The following is a 17,212-nucleotide window of genomic DNA, read 5'->3' as shown; positions in this document are numbered from 1 at the left end:
GGAGGATCCAGGCAGCTGAGCTGGTTCTCAGAACGGTGTGTGCTGCAGGGGCTCAGCTGTGCTGGCTAGGAAATGCCTTGTGCATCCTGTCCCCAGCAGCTCTGGAAGGCCTGTCACCTACTGATACTATCCTAGATTACGCCACAGGCCTGCATGGCCGGGAGGGAGTCTGTGGTGCTCAGATACTACGCTGAGGGGTGTCAGTCTAAGAACTTGAATAGCTCCCTCCCACTTCTGCCAAGCACATTCTGATTTGCCTGTACGGTCAGGTCCACAGTGCAGGGGCACTTACCAGTAGTTTTGTCAATTCCTCTTCTTCGCATTCCACTGGCTCTTTCCCCAGCCTCTCTCGCGTTGGCTACAGAGATCACGTACATGTTAATTTTAGTAGCGACTCCACAATCAGCTCTGACGCTGCAGACGTTTGAGGGAGCATCCTGTGAGCCCAGAGTACTAATCTAGCTTCCAAACGTGCCTTCTCTTCCGGACCTTGCTTGCATTTCTGATCTGCCGGGGCAGTTCTAACTTAGAAAGTGACCCTACCATGCCAGGGGCAGGTTCCCTTATGCAGCGCATCTCTCTGATCTCAATATATAACGTGCTCCATTGTCAAGTGGAAAACCGGTTTGTCCTCCAAGCTCACTCTGGGGACTGACACTCAAGCTGGGTGCTCTGTCTCCAGCATCATCACTAAGAGAAGAGGGTCCTGAAGGCTAAACTAAACCCTCCGCGATGCCTGTCCACCACTCCTGCCATCAGACTGTGCTCTTGGTGAAATCTGTGGATTTCAGCTATGGCTCACGGAGCTGCACAGAGAATCGTGAGGACTTGAGTTGTCCCACAGAGCTGCTCACACCTGATAATCCCCAAGCAGGAAAGAACCCACCCTCACTCTTGGAGCCCAGCATGAGTTTGCAGGGCGAGCAGTTAGCCTGGCACTGAAATAAGTTTTTAATACTAAGCACTGACCATTTGCTTTTCCTTGGCTAACGTCTCGCCACCCTGCCCGACCATAGTGCTGCATGCCGATTGTCCATCTGGCAGCTGCCCTCCCACCCCAGAGGTGACTGCACCTCAAGGGGGAAGTGTACTTGTATGTATGAAGCTTGTTTAAAAGTAATTGCAGAAGTTCTTCAGCAATGCAATTCTTTCTGGTCAGCTCTGGCTCAGCTGAAGCGTTACCACCCTCAAGGCACATATCAAGACCTATCTCTGTGGGCAGACCTTAGGTAAGTGGAGCTCTGGAAGCTCCCATGAAGTAGCTATGTGGATCTGTCCCTATTGAAGGTACCACTGCTCTGACAAGGGTCGGGCAGGAGGGAATATGGCCCCTTTGCTAGGAAGCTGATGGGCCATTGTGTAATGGAATCTCACTCTGTGGTGATGGGTGCCTTAGAAATGCATGTAGTAAAATAAAACACCTTGGAACAAAACATGCTACATAAATGCAAGTGCTTCCAGATGCAGTTACTATTTAAGTCTGCGAGAGTCAGACTCTGATTATAAACTGAAAAGCAGTACCAGGATTTCCTGAATTGCATCCTTATCACACTTCACGTGGTACAGCACCATGTCCTGAGCGATGTCCTTGCGATTCTCCAGCTTATTTATCTTATCATAAGTATCAGTGTTGAGGACAGACCAGCCCAGGAACTGGGTCAAGGACTTGGGGGGGAAAAACAAAAAAAACAGTGAAATATCTGAACCCTCCTTCCCTAAGCACATAAAAATATCTCATTGATTGCTGCTGGTTTATTTCTAGGGAAAACATACTCAGTCTAACAATCTTACGTGTGTATTGCCAAAAGTTTTATAGATGGATGTGAACAAAATATCCAACCTCCAAGAGCTTATAGCTTACTCTAAACAAACTTGCAAAACACGTCACTCTGGCTTAGAGTATGTGGCCCAAAACCTTGAAATAGCTAGTGTGTCAGGTGGTTTTAGTCCAGGATTGGAAACTGAGAGTTGAAATACTGCAGTTAAATGCATTGGCATTTCAAGTTGCTCTCTGACAAATGAGTATCTTTCCACTTGTTGAAGTAGTAACAAAGGGTCTATTCTTGCAAACTCGGACTAAAACTGCTTGCATGAGTGAATAGTACCCTGGTCGCCTTTGTGTGTAGTCATGTGAGTAATGATTACTTGTGAGTAAGGGTTACAGGATCAAGCTTAAAACTTTAATAGCAACATTCATGTTGTCTCCTTAACGCTCCAAGATTAATCATTCAGCAGAGGTGCTGGGACACAGACTTGAAGACCGAACAGGTTGTTTAACAGTCATGTCTAGACTTTACTGGAGAAGAGGGGAATACTGAGCATATTATAAACACAAACTATTCTTTAACCCCTCTCCGGCCACCCTAAGTCCAGGATAAACACCATTAGCGTCAAACACTGAAAATCTTTAGCCAGGGTCTTTGAATACTAACCTGATCCTGAATAAGAAATAAGTAACGTGCTATTTAGTATATTCAGATTTTATTGTAACATCGCCTTAATAAAAAAAGAATTGAAAAGGTTCTTTAATGCCCTCCAAGAGTCAAACCTTGTGACACGTTACACAGCAGGAAGAGCTGCATTTGCACCTGATTGCAATGTAACTGGTTGTGCACTTAGATTCAACAAGCACAGCTGTCCCAAGGCAGCGGTGGGTGTGGTTAGAGTCTCTGTCTGGCTGGGATGATTTAGTTGGGATTGGTTCTACTCTGAGCAGGGGGTTGGACTAGATACCTCCTGAGGTGCCATCTAACCCTTGTCTTCTGTGGTTCTATAGTCAGGTAGTTGATTTCTTACTTGTCATGTTGGCTGAGCAGGGAGCGTCCCAGAGCCCGGGCTCCAGCCCGAGCCCCAACGTCTACACTGCAGTTTTATAGCTCTGCAGGGCAAACCCACGTCACCCAACACAGGCCAGCTGCCCTCGTTTTATTACTGGGTAGACGTACCCCAAGTGACCCAAAGACTTTTGCCTGCAGCTGTTCAATGGCTCATGTGAAATGAATTGGTTCTGTCTACTCCTTAGTCAACCTAACACTTAAGTCTTTCAAGAATAAATCTCCCTGTCATTAAACAGCCAGGAGTTGGCTATACATCAAAGAATAAAGCTAGCAGCATGATCCACCCCCCCCAGGAACAGTGAAGTTATAACTTCTGTAGGTCGATGCAGTTACTGACCTCAGGGGCGTTATGGCTGCTCATGCTAGCTGTGAATTTGGCCTATTTTATGAAGTCACGTTAGAGGTGCCCCCGAGCCCCCTTCGACACAAGTACCACATTTTAGCTTTAAATATCAAGTGTGATGCAAGTCTTTGTCAGGCTTCTCTTTCGTTTCAGCCATTGTAAGAGCGCCTGAGCCAGACTTGGGTGTGAAGCATATGTTCCTACAATAGTGTCGGTGTCAGTGTTCTCTGTTTCAGGGCCTCTTCTGCAGGTCGTGTAAATGATCAGGATGGCCTAGATGGTGCTAATGCAGGGATCTCACTAGTTCTGTTTGATTGTACAGGAGCTAGATCTTGAAAATGCTTGTCAGATCCTAGAATCCTAGAAGATGAGGGTTGGAAGGGACCTCAGGAGATCATGTAGTCCAACCTCCTCCTCAAAGCAGGACCAACCCCAACCAAACCATCCCAGCCAGGGCTTTGTCAAGCCGCACCTTATAAACCTCTAAGGATGGAGATTCCCCCACCTCCCTAGGTAACCCATTCCAGTGCTTCACCATCCTCCTAGTGAAAAATGTTTCCTAATATCCAACCTAGACCTCCCCCACTGCAACTTGAGACCATTGCTCCTAGTTCTGTCTTCTACCACCACTGAGAACAGCCTAGCTCCATCCTCCCTGGAACCCCCTTTCAGGTAGTTAAAGGCTGCTATCAAATCCCCCCCCACACACACACACACTCTTCTCTTCTGCAGACTAAACAAGCCTAGTTCCCTCAGCCTCTCCTCATAAGTCTTGTGCTCCAGCCCCCTCATCATTTTTGTTGTCCTCTGCTGGACTCTCTCCAATTTGTCCACATCCTTCCTGTAGTGGGGGGCCCAAAACTGGACACAATACTCCAAAGTGTCCTCACCAATGCCAAATAGAGGGGAATAATCACTTCCCTCGATCTGCTGGCAATGCTCCTACTAATGCAGCCCAATATGCTATTAGCCTTCTTGGCAACCAGGGCACACTGCTGACTCACATCCAGCTTCTTGTCCACTGTAAAACCCAGGTCCTTTCCTGCAGAACTGCTGCCTAGCCCGTCGGTCCCCAGTCTGTAGCAGTGCATGGGATTCTTCTGTACAATTATTTGTACACTTCTCTTCAGGAGCTGGGCCTGTCACCACTAAATCACAAATTGCCTCGATCTCTCTAAGAATTAATTTCTTAAACCTAGAGCTACTAGGTTACACCTACACAACCAAAGAAAATATTTGTGGCTGCAAAACACTGGAGACCACATGTCCTGCTGTACACGCTTTCAGCAGAGTATTATTGGGTCTTAGGCAAAGTTCCCATTTAATACCTAAGCTACTTTCAGAGATGGTAAGCACTTGTACCTCCATGAGAGTCTCATCCTGTTCATCAAATGGCTTCCCATCTTTTCTGTTGTAAAATGTGGCAACACCAACAATTTCTTCTCTTTTGTTTACTATTGGCATAGATAATACATTTTTGATAGTCCATCCCGAGTCATCTACAGGACCTTCCTTGAAGCAACAGCAAGCAAAGAGATGTTGAATATATAAAATGTATTTGCTAAATGCATCAGTGCTTGCCTAAAGTGAACTCAGTACTGCAACAAGTTACAGGAATTTGTACATATAACATTTAATCTACATTACAAAAAAAAGGCAAAGTCGTTAACAGCTATGACAGCTTTTACAGTACCTGAAATTTAAACATCTCATCTGCTACAGCATTCATAATGTTGCAGATCTAGAAAATGATAAAAATATTTCATCTTACAATTGGGTTGCATAAAGGGAAATAGCTTCCTTTGAAAATACTCAGTTTTAGGTCTAGTTAAAGCAGCTAAATTGATCAGTCTTCAATAGTTGAAAGTAAACATTAATTTGACTTTCTGAAACTCTTAACAAAGCTCGAGTCAAATACTTACAAAGCCACTTTCAGCTACATACGTTGGGAGTCCAGTAGCCAGTGCCCAATGATCTGCTGTGGGGTTTCTGAATGAAACAAGAGTGTGTGTATAATATATATTTCCCATCTTTTTAAATTTGTATATTTACCTGGAGATTTTTGTAGAGCTGGAACATATCTGGTTAATCCTGCAGCATTTAGTTACACGGCTAATCCTTAGTCAAGCAGGTAATCCTGTTGATGTCAAAGGATCTACTTGCATGAGCAAAGATTACTCACATGAATAAAAATTCATAGGATCAGGCTCTCATTATCAACAGATGGGGCAATAGATGGGTTAGAGTATTCAAAGGGTTTAATATTGCATGGACTATTCCAGTCAGTTCCCAGTTTTTCATCCTGAGTGTAATAAAGTGTAACTAGATATGAAATGGGACTGGGAGTGTATTCAATGGTTCTAAATTTCAATATGCAAAAAAAAAAAAAAAAAGCTGAAGGAAAATGTGACAGGCCTAATCTTGCAGATCTTCGTGGAAGACCTACATCATGTCCCGAGGAGTTTACCATTAAAATGAAACCAATACAAAGTAATGGATGACCAAAAGGTAGTCAAAACTGACAGCACTCGATTTTTTAAAAGTAGGCTAGGTGACATACTCCCTGCTGTACCCAGGCGCACAAGCGCTGTCTGCTCTGAATAAGGTGGGATGTGAGGGCGGCTAGCTTGAAGAACTGAGAGGGCATGGGCATGCCGTGTGTAGAGGACAGCATGGAGGAGGGAAGAGACCAAAGTGGAAGAAGGAGCCCCAGGGCTGATAAGTTACAAGTGCAGGCATCGCAAAGGGTGGAGTGCAGTCGATGGGGGCAGACCTAAGGGGGAAATGGGAACGGTGAAAGGGAAAACAAACGTTGGGTTTGAGGTGGCTGGCGATGGGTTCAGAGAAGGGACTGACATGGGCAGACTGGGAGGAGAGGCACTTCTTGGCAGTAATAATTTGGAGGGTGAGGAAAGCTGGAACAGGGCAATCTAGAGAAAGAGGCTGTTACGGCGTCAAGTTAAGAGATGACAAAGAGCAGCATGAAAGATCTCATGGCACGAGCAGGGAATGGCTTCTAGAAAGGAAAAAGCAAGAGAAATGACTGAGCCTGGATGTAGAGCACAGGGAAGAAGAGGAGTCGAAGTTGGCTTTGAGACTGAGCCAGTGTGGCGGGGTAGACCGAGGACCTGGAAGTGAATGAGAAAAGCAGGAGAGAGGACGTTTGAGTGGGAAGATTAGCAGAGTAGCTAGTTACCTTGTTACCCAGGGCAGCTTGAAATGTCAGGCCATCCAGACAGAGCCGTCGGAGGGACAGCTGGTGACGCAGGAGTGAGCAGAAAGGGACAGGAATGGAAAGGCAGACTGGTGTACCTACAGAAGTGGTGACTTTACCTGTGAGCAGGTGCTGGCACAGTGGGAAAGGGGACTGACTTATTGGCTTGTTACATTCTAATCGGAATTCCTGATCAATAGAAACAACCACCAAACACTGTCTAACCCTACAATCCCATGCTCCATTGTTCCTTGAAAAGTGACCCTGTGCAGTTCATTAGCCCACAGAGCAGCCAGCCTTCACTTTCAGCTACAGATCCTGTCAGCCTGTGCTATACCAAGGCACCAGAAGTGAAATAGCTCTAAACATGGTGCTAAAGCTTAGCTTACTCACGGGATAACTTTAATATCTTCCTTTCCGTGTAGGATATAATCAACGACTTTGTAAAAGACTATTTCCTACGAAGAAAAAAATCCATGGTTCAAGTTCTTGGTGAGAGTAAACAATCAGAGAGGGAGAGGGGTCTGGTCATCCACTTACTCTGCCATCCGGAGTCCGAGGCCCTGAATAAGGGGGAACTTCCCCCATTAGAACTGGCCACAAGTCGAAAAATTCCTGTTTAAAAAAAACCAAACCACTTTTAATTTTAATATGTATAAATAAGTGTATCGATGGTCGGACACAAAAACAGGCGGGGTTCTACTTCTGCTGTTCTCATTTGCCATGCACCTCCAAAGTGCCCTCTGAATTAAACCAAAACCTATGTTAAACTCATTCATGTTGCTAAGTCAAGCACCCCAATGTGAGGAAATGCCAGAATTAAGGGAACCTGTACATACGCATCACAGTCCAAGATGTGATTAGAGGCGGGCTTGTTTCCCTCTCTGTCAGTGCATGGGAAGCTGGTGCTCACCTAATGAACAATTATTCCACATTGTGTGTTCTCGTCATTGTTCAGTGTGTGGCCCCAGGCCTCACCTACTGAATCCTACACAGACCCTGTTCTGAAAACAGAATTATTAATTTCCTCACAGGCTTTTCTATGGTTCTCCTCACAATAGGATCTGAGTGCTTCACAGACAGTCATGCATTTATTTTCACAACACTCCTGTGTGCTGAGGGGGAATATTATCCCCACATTAGAGATGGGGGAACTGAGGCACAGAGGAAAGCCGGAAGTGCCCACTAATTTGGATGCCCAGCTGGAGATGCTAGTATCTGATTTTTTCCAGAGTCCTTAGTACTATGTAGCGTGTCATATGTTCATAGCACAGCTCCCCGTGACTGCAGTTGCAGCTGAGAGTGCTCAGCCCTTCTGCAAATCTGATACGAGGGCCCCAAGTCATGCACCCCGAAAATGAGCAACACACACTGAGTGACCACCTGTGAAAAACCTGATGTCAGGCAGCTGCCGCCCATCGTGCAGGAATTCCATAGCAGAGGCAGGAACAGAATCCAATTTCCCAGAGAAGTGTTCTGCTGAAGTAACCATCCTTTGTCTTCCTGCCATCCCCTGCCTCATTCACTACACACCTTCCGAATTCTGCAACAAGCGAGGCAGGGTCCTACAGACAGCAGCCTCGTTCAACTCACAGCCTGGATTCACCCCCAAAGCAGAGCCATCCTGTGCACTGGACGAGGAAGGAGTCACTTGGAAATAAGTTTGTGATCACGTAATTAAAGAGTGTATCATCGTGCACATTCACAAGGGGAGTGAATTCAAGTGGCACAGGCCACCTTCATTCTGGCACTTTCAATCTTTGGAATGCTTGGCTTTGTAACCTTACTGTTATTTTAATGTCATTTGTGTACTTGCCTCAGTTTTTAAACCGCAAACTGAACAAACAAACTTCATTCTGGGGCATCATGTTGCTATTGAACCACTTCAGAGTCAAGGTTGGACTCTTTAAATCCACTGCACAGACCCCTGGCACTTCAGCAAATGGAGTAAGTGAGAGGGGATGACAACATACTAGTGCTGTGTGAACCAGCACTAGAGGGGGATGAGACCCTTTGTCTCAGGGTTTCAGAGAGATTTGCTGACAGCAGAGGAATAGTGAGACTGAGGGATCTTGGGTTCCATTTCAGGCTCTGTAGAGAGTGTTGCCTAGTGGTTGGACCCTTCTGCCCCATGCCCTTCAACCTCTTTGTCCTGTCTCCTTGTCCTAGTCGCCGCTCCCCCTGATTTATAGTCCCTTCCCCAATGCCCAGTGACAGTTTCTGACCCCCCCCACATTAGGTTCTTAGGGGGCTAGATGGGCAGTTTTTGCATTATACTTTCCATTTAGCTAATCATGATCCAGAACTGATGTGTATTTTCAGTGTGTGATGTAATGCACTCCTGTATTCACACCCAACACACGCGTGTAATCATTTTTGTACAAAATATACCTCGTAAGGTATCATTTGAAAACTAATAACTTGCTGGTCAGTAATATTATGGTAGAATGCGTGCAGCAACATGATCTGTAAAGTTACGGATCCCCCCGAATTATGATGGTGGCACATGTTCAAACCCATGTAGGCCTGTTTAGGCAGAACTGGTTGAGCAGGTCTTACACAAAGCACAAGTTGATGCCTCTAGCCAGGTGTCATCACAGTGGATGGGCCATCACCTGTCAAGTGGCCATTCTTAGGCAAGGGAGGGGGCAGGAACAAACAGATCTGCATCCTGGCAAAAAGCATAAAACCTCTTCCCCACTAGACTCCATATCTCCTTGCTCTCAGCTGGAAAGAACTTTATCTAGGGAGCAGTCTCAGGAAAATGCATTTCAAAGGGTGACTGGACTATAAAAGTGATGGGCAAAAACACTCCAAGTTCTCTCTCCCTCCCCATCTCTCCTTTGCCTAAGGCGACAAGAGAAACAGTTGTTGGGCGTTAGGAGTAGACCCTGGTCTGCGAGTTTGGTCAGCAATATTACTGGAAACGTGTGATAAGGGACTTCACTTTGAAGCAAGCTTAGAAAGCGTTTTATCTGTATGTTTCCTGTAACATTTCTGATGTAAATGCCGCATGACTTCTACTCACTTAAAATCTCTCTCTGTGTAGTTAAAGACACTTGCTTTTTTCTGTCACTGAAACTAATCCAATGTAGTGAAACGTTTTGTGTAACTCCATTTAAAGGGGCAAACTGTTGTATCTTGATCCCCTGGGAGGGGCAACAGACCTAATCTAGCTGGACTGTCCAGGAGAGGCTGGACTGTGCTAAACACACGTTTCGGGGGGGAAATCCAGGATTGGGAGCGTGTTGGGTCATGTGCAAGTGACGACCAGGACGGCTGGAAGCCAGAGTGAGTGGTGTGTGTTGACAGGCTGCTGGGGTCAGAGCAGCCGGACCACGGCTGTCACTATACACAGACACTCGGGGGGTGTCGCGCATGCCAGCAGGCTGTTTGTGAGCAACCCGAGTTGGGAGCTACAGCAGCAAACATTGAGAGACTCCCCAGGTTGCAGGGCAGGGTGACACTGCCCCCCACTGGTCTGGATTTCACCCCGGAATGTCAGACACTGTTAAGACAAAACTTAATCCCAGACATTGCCCAGTTCACGTTTAGCAGCCACCTACAGACCCTGGCTGCGTTACCACGCCATAGACAGGAATGCTCACCTTCTGTTTGGTCCTATCCAGCAGGCCCACTGAATATCTCTCGCAGTTCAAATACGCTCTCACTGTGTAAAAAGCTTTGTGGAACTGCCTCTCAATGTCCGTCAGCTCCTCAAATACCTTATTAGCTGACCACAACAGCACCTGAAGAATAAAACCGAGCCTGTAGACAGCTCCTTCTGGAACGCTAACTAGACTCGGGACAATATGTAAATAATATTTAGATCCCACAGATTCCTAGACATGCAGGGGTCCAGTATTCTAGAGTCCGCTAACTCTGCTTCTTGCAGCTCCATTATCAGGGTGTGAGTTTTTTTCTCTGACTTGACTGGGAGCAGAGTTAGGCCAACATTAAGCCCTTTGCCCAGAGTATCACACCCACGTTAGAACTGTGTCATGTAACATTGAATAGTCCTAAATAAAGAAATTACCCACTCTTTTAAAATTCACTTAGGAGTGGTAAATGTCTGTTCTGTAAGCAACTTGAAATAAAATATTACATTCCAAAAACGATATATTAAACTAACATTAAGGTTGCAACGTCTTCCGTTAAAAGCTGGGAGTGCTAGAGTTGATATTGCCGGCACGTCCTTCATTTGGCCCCTTTGTGCACATGCATTATGATGCAGTCATAGTAGTGTGGTGAACTTTTCCCCACAAGACTGCTGCCTCTGTCAGTGCGCAGGATGGGACAGAATGGCTCTGGGCACAAACCAGGCCTGTGTAATGAGGATGACTGTGGTCTGTAGGACCGCTGACTCATTTGCAGGGGTGCTGGAACTATGGGTGCTGCCACACCCCCTGGCTTGAAGTAGTAATAACAAACACCAAACACACGGTTTCCATCATCAGCACCCCCACTGTAAAAATTGTTCCACCCCCGCTGCTCTTTTGTGGCAGAAGCTGAAAGGGAGAAAACGGAAGGTCTCATGGTTAATGCAGTTGAATGCTACCCTGGAGAGCTGTGTTCTCTTCCTTGCCCCAGAATTTCTGTAAAGGCTGGGTAAACGCTATATTAGCATTCTCATTTTTTGAATGCTGTAAGACATCTGGGGTTAAATTGGTAGAGATGCTGAGTGCTCAGAACTGCAACTGAAATGAACTGGAGTTGTGCTTTCAACTTGAAGCACTATAGAAATGCTAAATACTCTGAAATCAGGCTCAAGGTTTCTCAAATTGGGAACCCAAAATCACTGGACATCTTTGACAATTTGAAGCTTCAGTTCTGTTCCGTAGTTTCCCATCTGAAAATGGGGATAATCCCACCTAATCTCTCATCAGAGTTAGGAAGATAGATTGATCAATGTTTGTGAAGCCCTGAACTATTATGATGAGAGCACCATAGAAACTCCCAGGAGGAAATTAAATATTTATTCAATGCAAGGTTTGGATGCTGTGTGGTAAATTAAGGTCTGAAGCCGCACTCGTAATGAGGAAGTTTTAAAAATAAAAATAATGAAAAAAATAATAGCCACCCACTCAGTGAATGAGATGGAAGTCCTATGGCGGAAAATGTGTCAGCGTGTAATTAAAGACAATATCATAATGCAGATGCACAAGGAAGCCAAATTAGGCATGGGCAATGTTAATTCTAGCATTTTCAAATTTTTGAGTTGATTTCTTTGCAACCTTAAAGTTCTTCTAGGTTAGGACGTTACATCCCCAAAATAACTCTTATTCAGAAACAAAAACCCGTGTTCCGTCAGGTGATCCCCAACTTGGGTCATCCGTAGAGTTCGGAGCTCGAGATTCATAGCACAGACTTCTACCACTTGCCCTAAGGCATAACTAGTAGCAATAGTAAGCTGTTTTTCCTCTGTTAACCGGTTTCAGAAGGGTGGAGGGGAAGGGAAAACTCCCCACCCAGTCTTGAGGTGGGGCTGACTTTGTCTATCGTAACGTAGCTATTTGCTGACAGTAGAGGAGTGTAGAGACTCATGATTCCTGGGTTCAGCTGAAGGTTTTGAAAGGCACTAGATGTTCCCCTCTGCCCCCTCTATCCTTGCCCCTCTCTCTTTTCCCCAGTGATACAGCTAAACCTCCCCCGTTAATGCATATTAGTTAATCATTAATGGAATAACTTAGCATTGTTACTAAGGCTATGTCTACACTGACGGTGGCAAAGTCGCCGCCATCGGATCGACTTTTCTGGATCGACTGAGCGGTCAGCGAAGACCTGCTCAGTCGATCAGGAAGTCGACGCTGTTAAACCACCCCCGCAAGTGGCGCAGTGCAGTGAAGATGGCGCACAGAAGAGAAGCACAGAAGTCGACGGCAGTTATGCAAGTTCTTTGTGTACTTTGCGTAACTCCCGTCGACAGCCGCCAAATCGCCACAGTAAGTGTAGACCAAGCCTAAGTAATTCAGTTTCTTAGTAACGATGTGTAATTAGCATGTTTGTTTAATTGAATTAAAGAGCAAGTGATGCTCATGCTGTGTGATCTCATCGATAAGAATTATTAAAAGAATGGACAAATGGTTCTACCACGCAGATAAACGAATCACTGATCCTGCCCTGAGCTGCGCACTCACGGACACATGGAGCCTAGTCAGCTGAAGAGGATGGCTAAGCTGGGGCCTTTCTCCCTGTTTCTCCAGTCAATGAGGTAATTGAAGCAGCCTGGCTGATGGCACTGGAGAAATAGCTCTGAATCTAGACAATGAAACAGTTACTGGGATCTGCCTCTTTATCTTACCTGGCCTCTTCGGGTTTCACAGTTGTGAAGGTAACTCAAATGATAAATTTTCAGGTTTAAGGAGGCAAAATTCAGATACTTCAGGAAAAGCTGAAATGGAAAACAGTCAGTGTTGAGTTGAACCAAACAGTGGCCCTGTGGGTCCTGGATTTCATAGCACCAGTGCAGCTACATTAGTCTGTCTCTCAGACTCACCCCAGCCAACCAGTGTAAACGCTTTGCTTTGCACGGTTCTAAGTTGAGGCTTGTATCAGTGTGCCTTGCCCTGGTGATTTACTGAGGGAAGCAGCACCAACGTAAGCCCATTTTACAACACAGCAGTGTCTACAGTAGTGGTTTTCAAGCTTTTTTCATTTGTAGACCCCTCATATATTTCAAATGGTGGTGCAGACCCCTTTAGAAATTCAGCCTGTGGTCCATGGACCCCTATCACTGAAGTCAGACTGAAAACTGACTGAAAAGAATACAACTATAAATGTTGCATGTGGTATTTGACACAGCTTGAGTAAGGGCGTTACACTGTGGTCTGGTATGGTAATGACACTACTTCTGGGTTTTGACATGTAGGTGGGGGTATTCACGTACTTCTGATTGATCAGAGGAACGGAATGCCTTTTCTGGGATCTGAAACTTTATTTTTTATAGTCACCTTTCACGGATCCTTAGACACGGTCTGCAGACCACAGGTTGAAAACCACTGGTCTAGAGTCAGGGAATTGGCACCCCTGTAGCTACACTATGCAGGCAATCCGAACCTAGATGAGCCTATATTATGTGCTTAGTGAGATACATGCATGACAGAGACTGACCTACACTGGATCTCTTGGATACTTACACTTTCGTCAGAGCTGGTGAAGAATGGGCCTTGCATCTTATTAATGGCCATGATCACAGCAACTAGATCTTTGCCATTTGTGATGGCAGTTGCAAGGATGTTCTTTGTAGTGTATTGGGTGAGTTCATCAACAAATCTGCTGAAGTGGGTGCACTATTTTAAAGAAAGAAAGAAAAACCACAGTCCAAAACGTGAGCAGTCTTAAAGCCAGAAAACCTCCTTGGTGCAGCTTTGTTTTAGTATATTTTGAGGCGTAGGGAACAGCGCCAAGTTAACCAGAATAGAGGTGGTTGAACATGCATTGAGAGTTTATTAAAGACCAGTGTTTATTTTCCTGCAGTTGTCAGATAACTGATTTTTGAATGATCTCACAAGTGAGAGAGATTGTGGTAGTGTTTCCTATTTGAATGAATAAGGAGCCGGGAAATTCTCTCCAGACAAGCTCACAAATTGCAATCACAGTAGGTTCATTTTGACTCTAGTGTGACTCTCCTTCTGCCTGAGCCCCCCCCCGCCTCCAAGCTGCTGGGCACCCCCAACTCCCCTGTGGCTGTCATTTGGACAACCTCCCTTCACCTATGTGTGGCCCACTTGCTCCGCGGAGCAGACGGGTTAAGGGGTGCTACTCCCGGCTCCCTGGGTGCGTGCAGGCAGGGGGGGAACCAGCTGAGGTGCAGCACGAAAAGCCAAGCTGCGGAGGGGGCAGTGCTGCTATCTATAACACAGCCATAAATTACTTTCCCTGAGGAGGGGAAAGAGAATTGTGTGCTGGGCCCTTGTCGATGTGGGGCCAGACTGTGCGCCAAGGAAAGGATTCACGTCGACAGCCCAGGGTCACCAGAGCACTCTGCCACCCCCTACAAATGCCAGCCCCACTTCCGCCTCTGGAACGTGCGGGCTGGGGCATGTGCAGGGAGTGGATAGCGCAGAGCCGGCTCTCTGCCACCCAGCAACTCCGCTGAGGGGAATCCCCAGCTGCCCTGAGCAGGCAGCCATCAGCCCCCTTGGCACTGCTCCAGCAGCAGGGCCCGGTAATCGCTAGGTTAATGCCAGTGTCTCCCAGTGTCTAAAGCAGTGACATGCCGCCTAAGGCTCGCGCGCCGCAAGCGGCTCTTCAGTGCGGCTCTTCACAGCACATGATATTAAAACACGGTGAGACTGAATCATTAACCGACCTAAGTTATTGACCAGGCAGGATGCCTTTCCTATGTTGTTAACCAACTGTAGTTGATGAAATCATACTTGGTCAGTGATTTTGCTGTGAGAATACACACACACACACAATATTTCCCTGGTCACGCTGTTTAAACATGGATATATAGTACTATAGTAAATGAAACCGTGAACTCACGCTACTCTTTGGGGTAACGTTGATCGCTAATTTGGTTCCTGAACCATTCAAGTCTGAGTATCACTGCTCTAAAATCAAACTGGCTTCTGGACAAAGAACGGGGCTGGCACGATGGGTTGCGGGGGGTGGGGGTGGGGAGAGATATGGAAGAACATTATGAGGAGCTGATCGATGAGATAGTCTTTTGCCAATTTGTCCCCTCCCCCAGTCCAGACAATTCTTTTGAGTCCTCCTTTGCTACCAGGCATACAGATGGCATTCCTGCCTGTTGTGTCTACTTCCGTGGCTGACCCATAGCTCTCTCCAGCCCTGTCAGATGAGCACGTCTGCAATGCCCTGTAGTTGGGACTGAGCGCAGGAGCCCTGATGCCCAGATCGCTTCGGTATGCTGCCGTCTGCACTGTGAGCAGCAGTGGCCCACACAAACGTTCTACCTGCCTAGATCAGCCCCAGGCCGGCCTGCCACACAATGCTCTTCACCCTCCGTGACGAGGGTCTACCCTGAGCGCACACATCGGGTACAAGGAATGACATCAGTTCAGGTGAAACGTGCAGCAGCTGGAGATGGAGCTTTGTCAGAGGGCTCCCTGCTCTGAAACAGCCCTTCGCAAAAATAGAGGGTGATGGCAAATGTGACTGTTACAATATTACTTTCCTCTGATTTGCCCTCACCACAATAAGTGATTACAAAACAAAGCCAGCACTTAACATGCTACCTGCAAGACAGGAAAATTTTGCTAAGGCATTTGGATACCACAGTGATGCGCTTCGGCTGAATGGATAGACAGATGGCTTAGTCGTTACAAGAGAACTGTAGATGAAATAATCCCAGCTATCATATCTGGGTCACATGGATTTTAGATTATAACTCAGATTAGACTGCTTCAGTTCTGATTCACATGCTTCAACTAATATAAGGTATATAATGGTCATATATGAATATGTAAGGCTATAAAAATAAAACTCCTTGGCTACCAGTCCATTAAGAATAGTGGGATGTGTGGACAAGGTGTATATCTCATTGCTTCTGATGGGAGTTCACGTATCTGTGCTAAACATGGCTTGTATCCTGGGCTCACAAAAATATCCTTCTTCAGGAAAAGCTGCAGCCTGCACCAAATGGTAGAAACTTGAAACAGAAAAAATTCCTGTGGTGGGAGAATATTTCTGGACTCTAAGAGCTTCCAGTTTCTGTGCAAATGCCTTAGGGTGTAGTTGGAGCAGGACATAATGCCGCGAGTGTCTGACTCACTGGCTACGCTTGAACGACCTTTTTTTTTTTAAACTAGACGAGGTTTGCATTTTGAGCCAATATAAAATGTGACACAAGACACTGTTCTCCCAGAGCACTAACAGTCTGACATCACTCAGTTATTAGTGAAATATTTCACACACTAATGTAAATCAGAAAGTTTTTTTTTTTTAAAGTAACCATGACAACCATGTCTTTGGTTTCCAGCCATACAATTGGTGCAGTAATGAGACTTCTGCAGCAGTGATTTCTCTTACGCCTGTTCATCATTTTCTTTAACTCTACAACCATTAATACAAAATCTAGTTCTTATGAATCTTCCATGAAAGGAGCAAACCAAAGGAAAACCTACCTCATTGACATCCCTGATGTTCATTGTTCTCTTGGTTTGAGCAACATGCCCCACAACACCCAGGTCCAAAGGATAGACAATTTCACAGTCGGGGGCCACCAAACATTCCTCCAGCGTGCTGTCTTTATGGATGTTGAAAAGCCGGGTAGCCAGCTCTGGAGTGCCATTTCTTTGCCTATACATAAAAAGGCTGCAGCGGTCTGCATGAATGAGAGAGCTGATTCTTCTCAAAGTCTTGAAAACAACCTTCTCCATGTTAATGCTTTCCTGCATGTCTTGGATCAATTCAAAAAGTATCTCACTCTCCTCTGAAGTCTGAATGCTCAGTGGCTCTGGTCTCAATTTCTTATCGAAGTATTGCTTGGCAAAAGCAGGGTTACCATCGAGAAACTTCTCCACATCGTCTTCCCCAATACTCATTGTGAACCGCTTAGCTGCCCCAATCTTGTGATATGTTATCCCAGGAATACTGTCTGTCCAGAAAGTGTTCTTCCTTCTGGTATGGTCCCTAAACACGGAGAACTAATGCTCTACAACGCTGCCCCTGGGATGGCCAGGGGTTGAGGACACTTCAGAGTGAATGTCATTAGGAAAGTTATTCCTTAATAGTGTTGAAGGTGAGTCCGTGGGAGGACAGGTCTTAAGCAAACAGATTAAATGACCCATACTAAAGCCGCAAGTCAGTTTTTCCCCTTTACCTTACATGAAAACCTAACTGTGTTTTTAG

The 17,212-nt window shown here is 45.9% G+C and overlaps 1 protein-coding gene across 1 annotated transcript in view; it reads right to left on the bottom strand.

Moving 5' to 3' along the window:
• Positions 1-16,905, bottom strand: part of PDE6B (phosphodiesterase 6B) — a 32,572-nt gene extending 15,667 nt beyond the window's left edge. The window contains exons 1-11 of the mRNA XM_067553475.1: positions 16,486-16,905; positions 13,531-13,683; positions 12,696-12,785; positions 10,003-10,143; positions 6,935-7,009; positions 6,788-6,852; positions 5,103-5,169; positions 4,874-4,921; positions 4,543-4,692; positions 1,522-1,665; positions 293-358 (exon numbers count right to left, since the gene is read on the bottom strand). Coding sequence (XP_067409576.1) covers positions 293-358; positions 1,522-1,665; positions 4,543-4,692; positions 4,874-4,921; positions 5,103-5,169; positions 6,788-6,852; positions 6,935-7,009; positions 10,003-10,143; positions 12,696-12,785; positions 13,531-13,683; positions 16,486-16,905 — 1,419 coding nt within the window. The remainder of the gene's footprint in view (positions 1-292; positions 359-1,521; positions 1,666-4,542; positions 4,693-4,873; positions 4,922-5,102; positions 5,170-6,787; positions 6,853-6,934; positions 7,010-10,002; positions 10,144-12,695; positions 12,786-13,530; positions 13,684-16,485) is intronic.
• Positions 16,906-17,212: the final 307 nt, after the last annotated feature.

This window comes from Emydura macquarii, unplaced genomic scaffold (assembly GCF_026122565.2).
Source record: "Emydura macquarii macquarii isolate MOO-44397 ecotype Brisbane River unplaced genomic scaffold, CSIRO-AGI_Emac_v2 contig_1451, whole genome shotgun sequence".
NCBI classification, from domain to species: domain Eukaryota; kingdom Metazoa; phylum Chordata; order Testudines; family Chelidae; genus Emydura; species Emydura macquarii.
This window is presented reverse-complemented; position numbering and strand designations above follow the sequence as displayed.